Source organism: Dipodomys spectabilis, unplaced genomic scaffold (assembly GCF_019054845.1).
Source record: "Dipodomys spectabilis isolate Male_0828 unplaced genomic scaffold, ASM1905484v1 ptg000095l, whole genome shotgun sequence".
NCBI lineage: Eukaryota > Metazoa > Chordata > Mammalia > Rodentia > Heteromyidae > Dipodomys > Dipodomys spectabilis.
The window spans coordinates 1,746,839-1,761,835 of NW_024870772.1; the positions used below are offsets into that span (position 1 = coordinate 1,746,839).

The window sequence follows — 14,997 nt, forward strand, 5'->3', positions numbered from 1 at the left end:
ACACACACACACACACACACACACACACACACACACACACACACACACACACACACACACACACACACACACACACACACACACACACACACACACACACACACACCCTGATCTCCTACATATATATCAGCCACTGTGCTGGTGTTATATATACAAAAATCAGTAGTAGTCTGTAGACTACTAATAATCGATCTCAGGTTGTTTATCCTTCTTCAGTAAGTGTCAAAATTAAGTCCCTGACATCTTCCTTTTTAACAGTTCAAAGCTAGTCCAAGCAGCAAAGTCTGTGAGACTCTCATCTCCAATTAACCACCAGAAAACCAGAAGTGGCACTGTGGCTCAAAGCAGTAGAGCGAGAGCAAGAAAACCTCAGGGACAGTGCCTAGACCCTGAGTTCAAGCCCCACAACTAACAAAAAAATAGAAGTTAAATGTGGAGCTGTAGCCATTCAGAGCTAGCCTTGGGGGTGGGGGGTGGGGGTAAGAGGAGAAACAACTCAAGGACACCACCCACCCAGGCCCTGAGTTCAAGCTCCAGGACTGGCATAAAAAAAATTAAAAAGAAAGAAATTCTTAACCATTCATCTTTATAGTCCTATTACAACTGTTCATGCATGTCTAATATTTGTTGAAACATTAATCTACTATCGTTCTCTGTAACACATTTATTTTGTGGGATTTTCTTGCTCATTTCCTAATTTCTTTGTGCAGTTGCCCTTCCCCAACTTTGAATTCCAAGTTCATAATCATCTTTGTTCCTCTAGTACACTCCTCAACCTATAATTTATTGAAAGAGACTATTCATTGGATATCTGTCAGACACTCTATAGTATCTTATATTTTGAAAAAAATCATCCAATTTAATATAGCAGACATACATATCATTTTCATTTCTAAAAATATAATCCAAGCTAGATAGCATCTCTGATGCTTGAAATAGAAATAGTTGAACAAGTCTTTAAGCTTAAAAATAAAATACACTTGTGTTTGCATCTAATCAATCAGAAAATTTAATAAAATCTACAGTGGCCAACAATAACAAACCACTACAATCTAAGCATTTCAGTTATGCAGGGCATTTGAAATCAAAGACTAATTTTATTTAAAACACATGTGACTGAGCCAAGAATAGACCATTTGCAATCAAAATGTTGAATACTGGCCAGGTACCAAGCTGAAATCTGAGGTTTAGGGTTCAAAGCCAGCCTGGAAAGAAGGAAGAGAAGCTGTGGCTCAAGTGGTAAAGTGCTAACCTTGAGTAAAAAAGCTACAGAATAGTTTCTAGGACCTAAGTTCAAGCTCCAGTACAGACAGACAGACAGACAGACAGACAGACAGACACACACACACACACACACACACACACACACACACACACAGAGTATTAATTAAGCAATCAAAGAATAATTGAAGCCACTTGAAAAGACATAGTCCAATATAACTTAAACCTTTACTTTCAAGAAGGCTTCTTAATAAAATCCATTCTCATATAAAACTTATTTTATTAAACTAAATGTTTCCTCCTAGAAAAACTTCACAAATAAAGTTCCTTTAACTCATATCCCTTAAATAGCAAATATAGCCCAACTATATTATTAGAAAAATGAGTGTGTATGTGTTTGTATTATAACAGCCTTTTGCCTAAATAAATGAGACCAATAAAAACGTAAGTTTAGCTGCCTATAGACTGATAGACAATAAAGAGAAGGATGCAATTAACCTTAGAACCAACTGTTTTGATGCTGTCATATATTCTCTATTATAGACTAAAAATATTTCATCTCATCTCTCCTCTATTCTCTCCTACCATTCTCCAATAATAAAGAATTTGCCAAACTTATCCCTGTCAAGATTTAGTTGAGTTCTTCTTTCCTCCTGCAAGCCCAGAAATTTCGATACAGCTGTCTATACTTATTCATGCCATTAACAGTTGTGAACACATGAATAGCCAAACAGAAGTTTCTGGGATATATTATAACCACTGTGACTATTCCAAAGACCTTATTAGTGTGCTTTTATATTTAAATTATAAACTTCAATGTTCTGTGGAAAAATATTAATTCCTATCCTCAGTTCTGATTTTTAAGAAGTTCTAAATTTTTTGAAAATTATCTATCATCAATAGTATTTCATTATAAATTATTTCCAAAGACTCATCTTGTATTATTATGGGCCTCTCCAGTGTCTTGAATGCACAAAATAACCACACAGTAACCATGTATGTTTTCTCATACAGAGCCTATCTTCAGATATATCCAAGACAAATCTAGTTTTGAAGTCAAACACTCAAAGTCCTCACTTCTTGTTATTTTGAAATACATAACACATTATTAACTATAGTCACACTATGGCACAAATATAATACCCTGTTCCCTATGAATAGATACAATAATTGTCAATTAAAAACACAGCTTTAAAAAAAGTTAAGATTGGAAGATAATGTATAGTACTTACCAAACCTGCTATTGGTGTGGACAGTCTATTGATCTTCTTAATGATGCCAGGTTTAAGCTTATTAATCAAACTGAAAGTAAACATGAAATAACATGCAATTATAAAAACATCAATATAATCTTGGTATTCTTTGAAACATTTTCAAAAATTATATGGAATAATGACTGCATCCCCCAATGTGTTATTCTGTGCCACAGCCAAAGAAGACAAAAAAAAAAATCAATCAACTTTGGTACACATAATGCTGAATGGTATCACTGGATCATATACACACACTTCTATACCCAAAGGTATCCTAAAAATTGGCTTTGTAATGCTGGACACCAGTGGCTCACATCTGTAATCCTAGCTTCTCAGGAGGCTGAGATCTAAGTACACAGTTTGAAACAAGTCCAGACAAGAAAGTCCATGAGACTCTTATCTCCAATTAATTACCAAAAAGCCAGAAGCAGAGCTGTGGCTCAAGTGATAGAGCACTAGCATTGAGCAAGAAAGCTCAGAGACAGTGCCTAGGTCCTGAGTTCAAGCCCCAAGACCGGCACACAAAAAAAAAAAAAGCTTCGTAATTATTAAAGAAAGCTCCTATTTAGTTCTGTTTTAAAAGCCAATTTAAGAATTTCTTCAATATAGGTTAGTTTACTTAGGCCTCAGAATACATTTTCCTATTAATAACCTATTTTTAATCAAATAGATCCTTCTTTTAGCTTTGAAATCACATTGTTTTGTCTCATTTAAAGTATGCAAGAAAGCCAGGCACTGCTGGCTCATAACTATAATTCTAGCTACTCAGGAGGCTGAGATCTGAGAATTGTGGTTCAAAGCTGGCCTGGGCAGGAAAGCCTACGGGACTCTTATCTCCAATCTACTAGCAAAAAACTATAAGTAGATCTGTGGCTCAAGTGTGAGGGGCCAACTCTGAGGGAAAAGCTAAGGGACAGCACTCAGACCCTGAGTGTAAGCCCCAGTACTGGCAAAAATTAAGTGAGAAAATTAAATTAAAAAATAAAAGATACAAGGAAACTCATGCAAATAATTAACTAGCTCTTATGAATAACTAGTTCAAGTCCATGAGTGACTGGTTTGTTACCATAGCAGAATGACTAGGCAACAATTAAATGTTCCAAAATTCCTTCAAATTACCTTAAAATCCAATACTAAACAATTTTAATACTAGAGACAATATAAAAGAGTCTATGTCTCTATACTCTAAAGCACTGAAAACTCCGTTTTGACAGTCATACTTAAGAATGTAATTTAGGGCCTGGGAAGATGGCTCAGTGATAGAGTGCTTGCCTCACATGCATGATGCCCTGGGTTCAATTCCTCAGCACCACATAAGCAGAAAAAGCCAGAAGTGGCACTGTGGCTCAAGTGGTAGAGTGCTAGCCTTAAGCTGAAGAGCTCAGGGACAGTACCCAGGCCCAGAGTTCAAGCCCCACGACCAGGGGAGAAGAAGAAAAAAAACAATACAATTTTGTTTCTATATCTAGATTATTATAGATTCATTGTTTTGCTGTTTACTAATACAGTGCCAGGCTCAGTAGTAATTTAATACTCTAATAATGTTTTCCTCTTAACACTAGTTTGGATAATTAATCATTAATCACTAACAGAAAATAGTATCTTGAAACATAATTTTCCTATTCAATAATTCATCAACAAAACAAACAATTCTATAACAGAGCTCCCAAAAGAAAGCAAATGAAAACAAATTAAAAGAACAAAGAGAATCAAACATTCAAGTTTACTTGTTTCCTCTATATAATGTGTAACAGAAAAACATAACTGAAGCTTGTGGAATGTCACTCCTTCAACATTCCAGAGATTTCTATATACACTTGAGCTTGCTAAGAATTAAAAAAGACAAAAGTCTCAATTTAATAGCCCACAGAATGTTGCTCAACAGGATTCAGACTTACAAAACAGTGGATTGTGAAGATATAGTCTGGCAAACAAAAGTTTTTTTTGTTGTTGTTGTTTTTAAAGACTGTTTATCAGAGGCTGGGAAGGTGGCTCAGTGGTAGAGTGCTTGCATGCATGAGGCCCTGGGTTCCATTCCTCAGCACCACATAAGCAGACAAAGCTGGAAGTGATGCTGTGGCTCAAGTGGTACAGCACTAGCCTTGAGCTGAAGAGCTCAGGGATAGCACCCAGGCCCAGAGTTCAGGCCCACAACCGACAAAAAAAAATAAATAAAAGACTGTTTATCAAAGAATTTTTAGTATTAATCATAAAACTATCCTCTCAGCTTTGGGAATAGGGATAAGGTACTGGGGGGATCAAACCCAGGGCCTCATGTAGGCAAGTGAACTATCTATCTCCAAATTGTACTCTCAGGCCCAACCCCTCACTGTTAAACTTCCAACAACTGTAACTCTCATTACTCACTTGTACTTTGGAAGCCATATAGAAAGAAAAGCTTTCTCCCCTTTATGTTTACATTTTTAATCACTAGCTAAGGAGTCAAAAGAGAATGGAGCAGATTGTTAAGAAATGATTATTCCTGCTGGGAAGGTGGCTCAGTGGTAGAGCGCTTGCCTTGCATGCCTGAGGCCCTAGGTTCCATTCCTCAGCACCACATAAGCAAAAAGAAAAAAGCCGGAAGTGGTGCTGTGGCTCAAGTGGTAGAGTGCTAGCCTTGAGCTGAAAAGCTGAGGGACAGTACCCAGTTCAGGCCCCATGACCAGTCCCAAAAAAAAAAAAAAGAAATGATTATTCCTGATAGGCACTGGTGGCTCATGCCTGTAATCCTAGCTATTTAGGAGGCTGAGATCTGAGGATGGCAGTTCAAAGTCAGCCTGGGCAGGAAAGTCCATAAGGTTCTTATCTCCAATTAACCACCAGAAAACCAGAAGTGGTGTTGTGGTTCAAGTGGTAGAGCACTAGCCTTTAGCTGATGAGCTCAGGAGAGCGTTTAGGCCCAGAGTTCAAGCCCCATAACCAAAAAAAAGAAAAAAGAAAGAGAGAGAGAGAGAGAGAGAGGAGAGTAGAAGGGAGGAAGGAAGAGAGGGAGGGAGGGAGGGAGGGAGGGAGGGAGGGAGGAAGGGAGGAAGGAAGGAAGGAAGGAAGGAAGGAAGGAAGGAAGGAAGGAAGGAAGGAAGGATTTTTCCTGCTGGGAAGAGGTGGTTCATGGCCTATAATCCTAGCTATTCAGGGGCTGAGTGAGGATGAGGTGGTTCATGGCCTGTAATCCTAGCTATTCAGGGGCTGAGTGAGGATGGTGGTTCTCAAGACTCTTACCTTCAATTAATCAGCAAAAAGATGGAAAATAGAGGTGTGGCTCAAGTGGCAGAGCACTAGCAAGAGCAAAAGGCCCTGTATTCAAACCCTAATACCAGCACCAAAATGAAGAAGAATGAGGAGGAGGAGGAGAAGGAGGATGAGGAGGAAGAAGAGGAAGAGGAGGAGGAGGAGGAAGAGGAAGTGGGGAGGAAAAAGACATTTCCCTATGAACTAGCTATTTCTGTAAATGTATTAAGGGTGACATTCCTGCACTGCATAGAGGAGAAAACCAATGACAAGCAGTACCTAATAGGCATATAATTCAGGCAGAGTGTAAATCACGAAATTTGCTGCAGCTGTTGACAACTGGCTTGCCAATCACACTTGGAGAGTAACTTTTATTTTTTAAATGTGGGTTTTTTCCCCCAGTGGTCTGCACTAAGCTAATATGAGCTAGGGAAATGTCCATGGCATTCGAAAAGTCTGGCTTATCCTTTTAGCAGAAGAGTGTTGTGAATTCCTGCTGCACCTGTGTCTGCTGTACCTGTGTGAGTCACCGGTGACTTGGGTGAGGTCGTTCATTTTACCTGTTTACGTCACTTATCATATTGGTGTTACAGGGTTAGCAATTGCAGGATTTTTTTTTCATTCAGGCTTAAAGAATGGTTAATAAAACAGGTTCCTCATAATTAAGTCAGCCAGGGGAAAGGCAGGATAAGATAGAAGATAAAGGATATACTAATGACAAATGGCATCTCCCCGCCTCCCCATGAGTTAGCAAACCTCCCTCATTGGCAAGGTTTGTGGGGAGGCTATAACATACAGGTGGCTCAGTGGTAGAGTGCTTGCCTTGCATGCATGAGGCCCTGGGTTCAATTCCTCAGCACCACATAAGCAGAAAAGGCCAGAAGTGGTGCTATGATGCTATGGCTCAAATGGTAGAGTGCAAGCCTTGAGCTGAAGAGCTGAAGGACAGCATCCAGGGCCAGAGTTCAAGCTCTACGACCGACAAAAAAAAAAAAAAGAAACAACATAGACAGTGCATTAGTCTCTCACCACTCGTGAACCCTCCTGTATGTGTGCAAACACGGAAATAACACAAGGAAAAAAGCAGCACTCTAGATTAACACACAAACCACCCTCTAAAAAAGATGAGTCATTAGAGGAAAAGACTGTTTTATTTTGTTACACCAGCCATAGGGTCTAAGCACTAGATAGCTTTGTGGTTAATATTGAACACATAATCACATCATGAATTATGAGCACGTAATTTCATATACAATGAAAGGAAGAACTTTTAAGGCATTTCTTCTAGGGAGGAAAAAAACGGTTTTAGAAAAATCTAAATATACAAATAAAATGAATCTGGGCTCCTGCGGCTCACACCTGTAATCTTAAGTACTCAGGAGGCAGAGATCAGAGGATTATGGTTTGAAGCCAGGCTGGGCAGGAAAGTCTATGAGACTCTTATCTCAACCACCTAAAGGCAGGAAGTAGAGCTGTGGCTCAAGAGATGCTAGCCTTGATCAAAAAGACTCAGGGATGGTACCCAAGCCCTGAGTTCAAGCCTTAGGACTGGCACACAAAAACAACAACAAAAGATGAAATGTTTAAATGTTTAAATGTACTTGAAATAATAGCAGAGTCTCATGTCAAATCATACACAAATGCCATCTATGGAAACACTTGCTTTCACAAAAAATAACTTTGCTCAGAAAGTATTCTTCAACTTGACCTAGTCACTGGCTATAGGCAATAATCAGAACACATAATCTTCCAGATCCCTCCACAGCAGTAACTAGAATTAGTCAAGTGCAAAGCAGAATGTTATTCCTACACCCCCAAGCCTTCCCTTAAGCCATGCTGTGAGCCTGGCTATGTACCAGAGGTTTATTCTTTTTTGTAACATTACAACCAAAACAGCAAATACCTAGTTAACTTGAGCTCTCTAATGGGACCTACGACAAGTGTCATAATCCCTCTCTTCTTCAGCTCATCCCATTATGGTCAGAATGTTGTGACCTCCCCTAAAATTCACTTGTCCAAATCCTAACCTCCAGAGTAATGGTATTAGAAGGGAACCATTTGAGAGATGATGATGTCATTTAGTACCCTTAGTTACACCTTGTGTAGTGGCAAGATGTCTGCCTAGGAAGAAAGTAACCTCAGCTGGGCACAGGTGGCTCATACCTGTAATCCTACTCAGGAGACTGAAATCTGAGGATCACAGTTCAAGACCAGGTCTGGCAGGAAGTCCATAAGACTCTCATCTCTGGGCTGGGAACGTGGCTCAGTGGTAGAGTGCTTGCCTTGCATGCATGAGGCCCTGGGTTCGATTCCTCAGCACCACATAGGCAGAAAAAGCTGGAAGTGGTGCTGTGGCTCAAGTGGTAGAGCACTAGCCTTGAGCTGAAGAGCTGAAGGACAGTGCGTAGGCCCAGAGTTCAGGCGCCATGACTGGCAAAAAAAAAAAAAAAGACTCTCATCTCCAATAAACTACTAGAAAAGGCCAGAAGTGGCTCTATGGCTCAAGTGGTTCAGTGCCCAGGCCCAGAGTTCAAGCCCCAGGACTGAAAAAAAAAAAGGTAGACCATTATCAGACATTGCCTTTAAGACTTTCCTGAACTATGAAAAGTGTATTTCTGTGTCTGTGAGCTCTCCAGTTTCAGGCATTTTGTTTTCGATGCCTGAATGAACTAAAAGGTCTCTTGAGATCTCTACTTCTCCCTTGAGTTTTCTTCTTCCTCTCACACATGCAAACACATTGCCTGCTCCTTCCAAACAAGTGGGGTTACATATGCTAGGAAATTGGCTATATTTGCCGGCCTTTTCATCAGTGAATGTGTCCTAACTATATATAACTCGGGTGTGACGCTCAGGAAACCATCCATAAAGTTTCATGTGAAGCATTGCCTGGATAAAAAAGGTTTGGGGGAGAACTAGAATTGGACACTCTATGTGTGTTCATCTTCAGAAACTAGCTCCAAGCACCAAACTTCTTTTTCTCCCCTGTCATCAGAAAGCACCTCAGCCAGAGTCCGGGTACAGACACCATTTCCCTTCCCATTTCCAAAGATTTGGAACAAGAGAGACATATGGAAGAGCATACTGATGCACTGTATAAACTTTTTTTACCTATAAATTATTTCATTAGTCATTCACATGTACACGTTTCGGTCAACCACTTTTTCCAAATAGACATCTCCCACATTAGCAAACTTTGACAATTAGTCTCCTAGTCTTCATTACATTTTATTTCTATTACGGAACTAAGGTTTGAACTCAGGGCCTTTCCACTGCTAAGCTTCCTTGCTTAGCAAGCCTCCTACCTGGCCAGCTGAGGGTTTGGGGAAAATGACTGGATCCTAAGACCCCTGATCTAATGAGTGGATTCCTCTGATGATACTGCTAGGATGGGGTGAAATGGAGATGGTTGTAGGAAATAGGTCACTGGGAGTTTGTTCTTTTCTGGATACTGTGAAGTAAAGAACTTTGTTCCACCACATGTTTCTGTTACCACCATGTTCTGCCTCGCCACAAGCCCTCAGCAATAAGAGTACACAAACATGAACTCAGAGCTCTGACTCAAGCCTGGCACTCACACCAATAATCCTAGCTACTCAGGAGGCTGAACACTGGAGGAATGTGATTCAAAGCCAGTCCAAGCAGAAAAGTCTATGACACTGCATCATCAGTTAACCAGCAAAATGTCAGGCAGGAGCCATGGCTTAAGTGGTAGAGTGCCAGCCATGAGCAAGAAAGCAGACCAAGAGTGCAAGGCTGTGAGTCCTAAGCTCAAGCCCTGATACTGGCACACACACAAAAAAAGTACTGACTCATCATGTAAAGTAAACAATTCCTCCCTTTAAGTTGTTTTTCTTGGTATTTGTCATGAGAATCTGACTAATACAATGGGTGTTAGGTTAATATCTGCCACCCACCTACACATAAGCTTGCTCATTGTTCCTCTTTGTAAGTTTCATAGTGCATCACTTTTTCTCCATGAGCTCTCATATAATTTGCTGACGGTTGATAGTAGGTACATGAAAATTCTCAAGATAACTAGGTGCATGTGGCTCACACTTGTATTCCTAGCTACTCAGGAGGCTGAGATATGATTGCGGTTTGAAACTACCTCAGGCAGGAAAATCTGTGAGATTCTTATCTCCAATAAGCTAGCAAAAGAGAAGGAAGTAGAAGTTCAGTTCAAGTGGTACAGCACTAGCCCTGAGCACAAAAGTTCAAGGACAGCGCCCAGGCCCTAATTAAGCCCCAGGACCAACACACATACATACATACATACACATGCACACACATACACACGTGTGCACATCCGTGCACACACACACAGACACAAAGTTCTCAAGATTCTTTCATAGAAGGCATTTATTCACATTTTAATCTGTGTGATACTATTAATATACTTGTCTTTTTATAGTATTCATTCTCATTTAACTTGCTTCTCCTTTCCATACAGAATTACCACGGGCTTACAATTTCATAGCCAACAATATGTTCATAGCAAACACGTGTTTGCTTGACAGCCTCTTCCACATATAAAGTCTATTTCAATTCTAACTTCTGACTAACCAACTTTGATAGAAATTGCTCCAACTTACACATTTAGCACATATATCTGCTCCTTTTATTTTTAGGAGATGTTCACTCTCATTTACTTCTCAGAGACCATATGACTGAAATCCTGCCCATTCTACTCTTCATGATTAATCTTTAGAGTGAGAATGCTACTAGTTTTACATGGAAGTATGTGAAGCATACAGGCTTCTACTCTCAAGTTTGAGGTCACAATACAAAAAAAAAAAAAAAAACCCAGAAAACAAAAAACAAAACCTGCAGAACTTGAGGTGAATCTGAAGCAGATGACTGCCACAATTGGCGTGGATTTAGAAGTTGATGCTTGCCAAGCAGGCCTTCACTTTATTATAGTCCTTTTTTTAAAAAAAGTCATAGTTCAGGGCTGGGAAGGTGGCTCAGTGGTAGAGCGCTTGCCTTGCATGCCTGAGGCCCTGGGTTCGATTCTTCAGCACCACATAAGCACAAAGGAAAAAAGCCAGAAGTGGCGCTGTGGCTCAAGTGGTAGAGCTCAGCCTTGAGCTGAAGAGCTGAGGGACAGCACCCTGGCCCAGAGTTCAGGCCCCACGACTGGACCCCAAAAAAAAAAAATCATAGTTCAAAGCCAGCCCAGGGAAATAAATCTGAGAGACTCTAGAAAAAATCAGAACTGGAGCCGTGGATCAAGTGGTAAAATGCCAGCCATGAACAAATAAGATCTGCAAGAGTGATAATCTCTGGACTTCAAGCCCCAGAATTGGCACATACAAGAAAAATATATCTATACTTCACCAGATATGGTGATCCTGGCCATACTAGGTCATACTATAATATATCTACTCAGGAAGCTAAAACTGGGAGAATCATAGATTGAGGCCAAGCCCAGGTAAAAAAGCATGAGGCACCATGTCAACCAATTAAAAGTTCTATATGGGGCTGGGAAGGTGGCTCAGTGGAAGAGTGCATGCTTGAGGCCCTGATTCCTCAGCATCACAGAAGCAGAAAAAGCCGGAAGTGGCACTATGGCTCAAGTGGTAGAGTGCTAGCCTTGAGCTGAAGAGCTGAGGGACAACGACCAGGCCCCAGAGTTCAGGCCCCGCGACTGAAAAAAAAAATAAAGTTCTATATGTTGGCTTGTGTCTGTCATCCCAGACACACAAATTGGAGGACTTAGGTCCAGGCCTACACAAAATTTAAAAAAAAAAAAAAAACTAAAGCAAAAAAGGCCTGAGCATGACTCATGTGACAGGGTGCCAAACTAGCAAGTTTAAGGACCTGAGTTAAAACCCAAATACTGCCAAAGAATAAATAAAAGGGGGTGGGGGGGAGATGGTATACAGATCCTAACCAGAAAATATAGCCATGAAACAACGTAGTTCAAAATGTTTCAGTCACCTATATGAACGCTGGCGTCTTTCTTTACCTATTGCTAATGAAGTTGCCAAGCAACAGGAAAATGTCCAAAGTTGATTTTCTTCATCCGTAGTAAAAGAAACCAATTTTCACTCATTTAACATTCTGAAAAAGTTCTAACAGATCCCGTCAAAAGATTGGCTTGGCATGTTGAAGTATGTGAGAAACTACCCTCCTCCAAAAAACTCAAAACCAGAAACTGTTCCAGGAAAAAAAATTGGCCTTCACCAGGACACAAAACCTGCAGAAACCCTTGGGGCTCCCATGGAGCACTGCTTAGAGGCTTCAGGGGTCTACCAATGTCCCTGGCACTGAGGGAAGTCTCCAGCTCTAAGGAAACCACAATGCTTTCTCAGCATGAATAACGTGACAACATTCTCTGCATGTCCAAAGCTTTAAAACAAGTCACTTGGGTTCCAGAGCAAAAAACAACAATAAAATAAAGTAATAGTTATCAGATACTTTTCCTCTTTTATTAAATATATCTTTGACAAAATATTATGGAACTTTTAGGCAGTATCACAGCCACAAAAAAAAATAGAAATTGGACCTCTCATATCAGTCCCGGGACATCTGGCTCCAATCTTTCCAAGTGGTAAGCTAAAGAAACAGATGTGGCAACAGTACGAAAAGCCTCTCAATAATGCCACAAAGGAACAAAGAAGGAGCCAAGAACTGGTGGCTGACGCCTGTAGTCCTAGCTGCTCAGGAGGCTGAGATCTGAGAATCCTGGTTGAAAATAAATCCGAGCAGAAAAGTCTGTGATGCTCTTATCTCCAATTAACCAACAGGAAGCCAATAGTAGAACTATGGCTCACATAGTACAGTGCCAGCCTGGAGCAAAAAGCCAAGCAAGATTGCGAGCCCTGAGTTCAAGCTCTGGTACCAAAAAAAAGGGCAAACTTCTAATGTGTGGCCAATAAGGACAAAACAAAACCTTGGGACCATTCCAGACAGGAGAAGTATAAGCTGACTGACAAGTGGCACACCCCGGCAAACTATCTTCAAATAGTCCCCTTATTTCATAGTGAAGTAAAGATTGTATCCATCAAAGTGTTTCTAAGATTGTCATCTTTTGATGAATAACTAGGAAATTACTGCTAGCCCCAGCTGGACAGGCTTCAATCAAATATGTTTAGAGATAATAGGGTTCTTCTAGAACCCAGAGCAAAATGAAGCTCTGAATATTTATGAAGTGGCCAGTATGTTTTGTTGTTTTCTTGTTTATAACAGGATCTCTATATGGACCCTAGGCTAGCCTCAAACTCACAATCGTCCTGCCTATACCTCCCAAATCCTGGGTTTATAGGTATGCACCACACATCAAAAAAAATTTTTTAGATTCTTTAAAATACTTAGTAGGACAGTCCTCATGAACTAATGTTCAGTCCTCATGAACTAAGGTCAGAGGATAGATTAACAAAAACACTCACTAGAATGTATAGAAAATTATAATACAGGCTGAAATCACTTTAACAAACTCTTTAATCAGGTTGGTTAAGACAAAGAGTAGGAATATGGAAATGAATAGTGAAAGAATAACTGGACTTCACGAGGGGAGCATTCTTCAGATCCCAAAGTGAACCAAAGTGAATGAAAGTAAAATGATTAGCACAAACATGCTACTTTAGTTGTCAGATTAAATGTCAGTGAGTCTGGGTGCCCTTGGCTCATACCTAATCCTAGATACTCAAGCTAAGATTTTGAGGACAGTGTGGTTCCAAGCCAACCTGAACAGATAAACACTTGGGACTCCATCTCCAATTAAACAGTAAAAATTCAGACTGGATATGTGTCTCACGTGGTAGAGCACCAGTATCAGCAAAAAAAAAAAAAAATTACATTGAGAACTCAATGTAAAGTATCAAAAGAATAACTGTAGTTTCTTTTTAATACATTAATGCCCAGTGGCTATGATTATGATTTAGAGAAAGGATAGTTTTAATAGAAATATGCATAATTTGGTATCCCACAATATACTACACATAAATAAACATAAACTATAAATAAATAAAACACAAATAAACTATAAGTACCAGAGAATGAACAGATTAATGAGGCTTATATGATAATGCACAAACACCAAGATAGAATTATTTCAATTGGGAAACAATCCTGGGTGGAGGGAGTCTGTATGCACATATGCACACATGCACCAGTATTAGTGTCTGAACTCAGGACCTGGGCACTGTCCCTCAGCTTTTTCCCTCAATGCTAGTACCCTACCATTTGAGTAACAACTTTACTTCTGTTTTTTGATGGTTAATTTTGGAGATAAGAGTCTCATGGATTTTCCTTATTGGCTTCGAACTCTGATCTTCAGATCTCAGCCTCCTGAGTGTCTAGGATTACAGGCTTGAGTCACTGGCACCCAGCTCAAGTGAAACAAACTTAAGAATGAAGTACTCAATATTTGGGAATTAAAATGATTTTGAAAACAGCTAATGCATCTCTAAGAATGCATCCAAATGTCTGCTATCATTATTAAGGTAGAAATTGTATGTTTATCTTGCACTGCTTTTGGTCAAAACTGGTATTTTGTTTGTATGGTTAGCTGGTTGTTTGAATCAATTTTGAATTGCTTTATTCATTCCAAATTACTCAAGAGACCAGGCAGATGCATAAATTGCATTTATACAATCAAAAAGTAGATGTCACTATCAAAATGTTAATGGACTATTTATGGAGGCAATGGCCCCAAAAGTGGGATCCCTAAAATACTCTGAGCAACTGGAAATATTTAACTCACAAAGTAACTTCTTTGAAGAAATCAACCATTTGAGCCACATGCTCTTGTAAATCTAAAAAGAACTCCATGTCTCACAGTATTCCTGGCCCTTCTTCAAATGCCTGTTCTGGCATATAGGAGATGAAAACACATGAAATTGACATTGATGTGGGTCACAAATGGCTGGATACCAGCAAAGTCATACGGAACAAATTTACAGTACTATAAAACAAAGGAGATGGAGCAGTTTCCAACATATAGTGGATTTACATGCTAACAATAACTTGTACGTTTACAAAATTTTATACTTTATAAACACCGCAAAATACGTATTATTAAGCTCAGCATCTCAGTGAATTGGGCAATCAGATACTTCTTCTTTGCAGAAGAAAATAAGTCTTAACATCAAGTCACTTGCTCAAATGTAAACATGTTAGGTGCCCAAACATCAAAAAGTAAGGGAGCAAAGGATCTAAGCCTTTGACTCTGAAACTTTACCGCAAACAACGTCCTTGAAAAGGAGAATCAAAGTAGCCTAAGTAGCCAGTGCTCACTTGTACACAGATTCCATAAATATCTATGTGATAAGTATCTAGATTGGAATTTTTA

The 14,997-nt window shown here is 39.7% G+C and overlaps 1 protein-coding gene across 5 annotated transcripts in view; it reads right to left on the reverse strand.

Moving 5' to 3' along the window:
- The window catches only part of Lmo7 (LIM domain 7), a 191,151-nt gene that overhangs the window by 121,468 nt on the left and 54,686 nt on the right, over positions 1-14,997 (reverse strand). For all 5 annotated transcript variants that reach the window (XM_042685403.1, XM_042685401.1, XM_042685402.1 and 2 more), the window contains exon 3: positions 2,454-2,523. In XM_042685403.1, the coding sequence (XP_042541337.1) occupies positions 2,454-2,523 (70 nt within the window). The remainder of the gene's footprint in view (positions 1-2,453; positions 2,524-14,997) is intronic.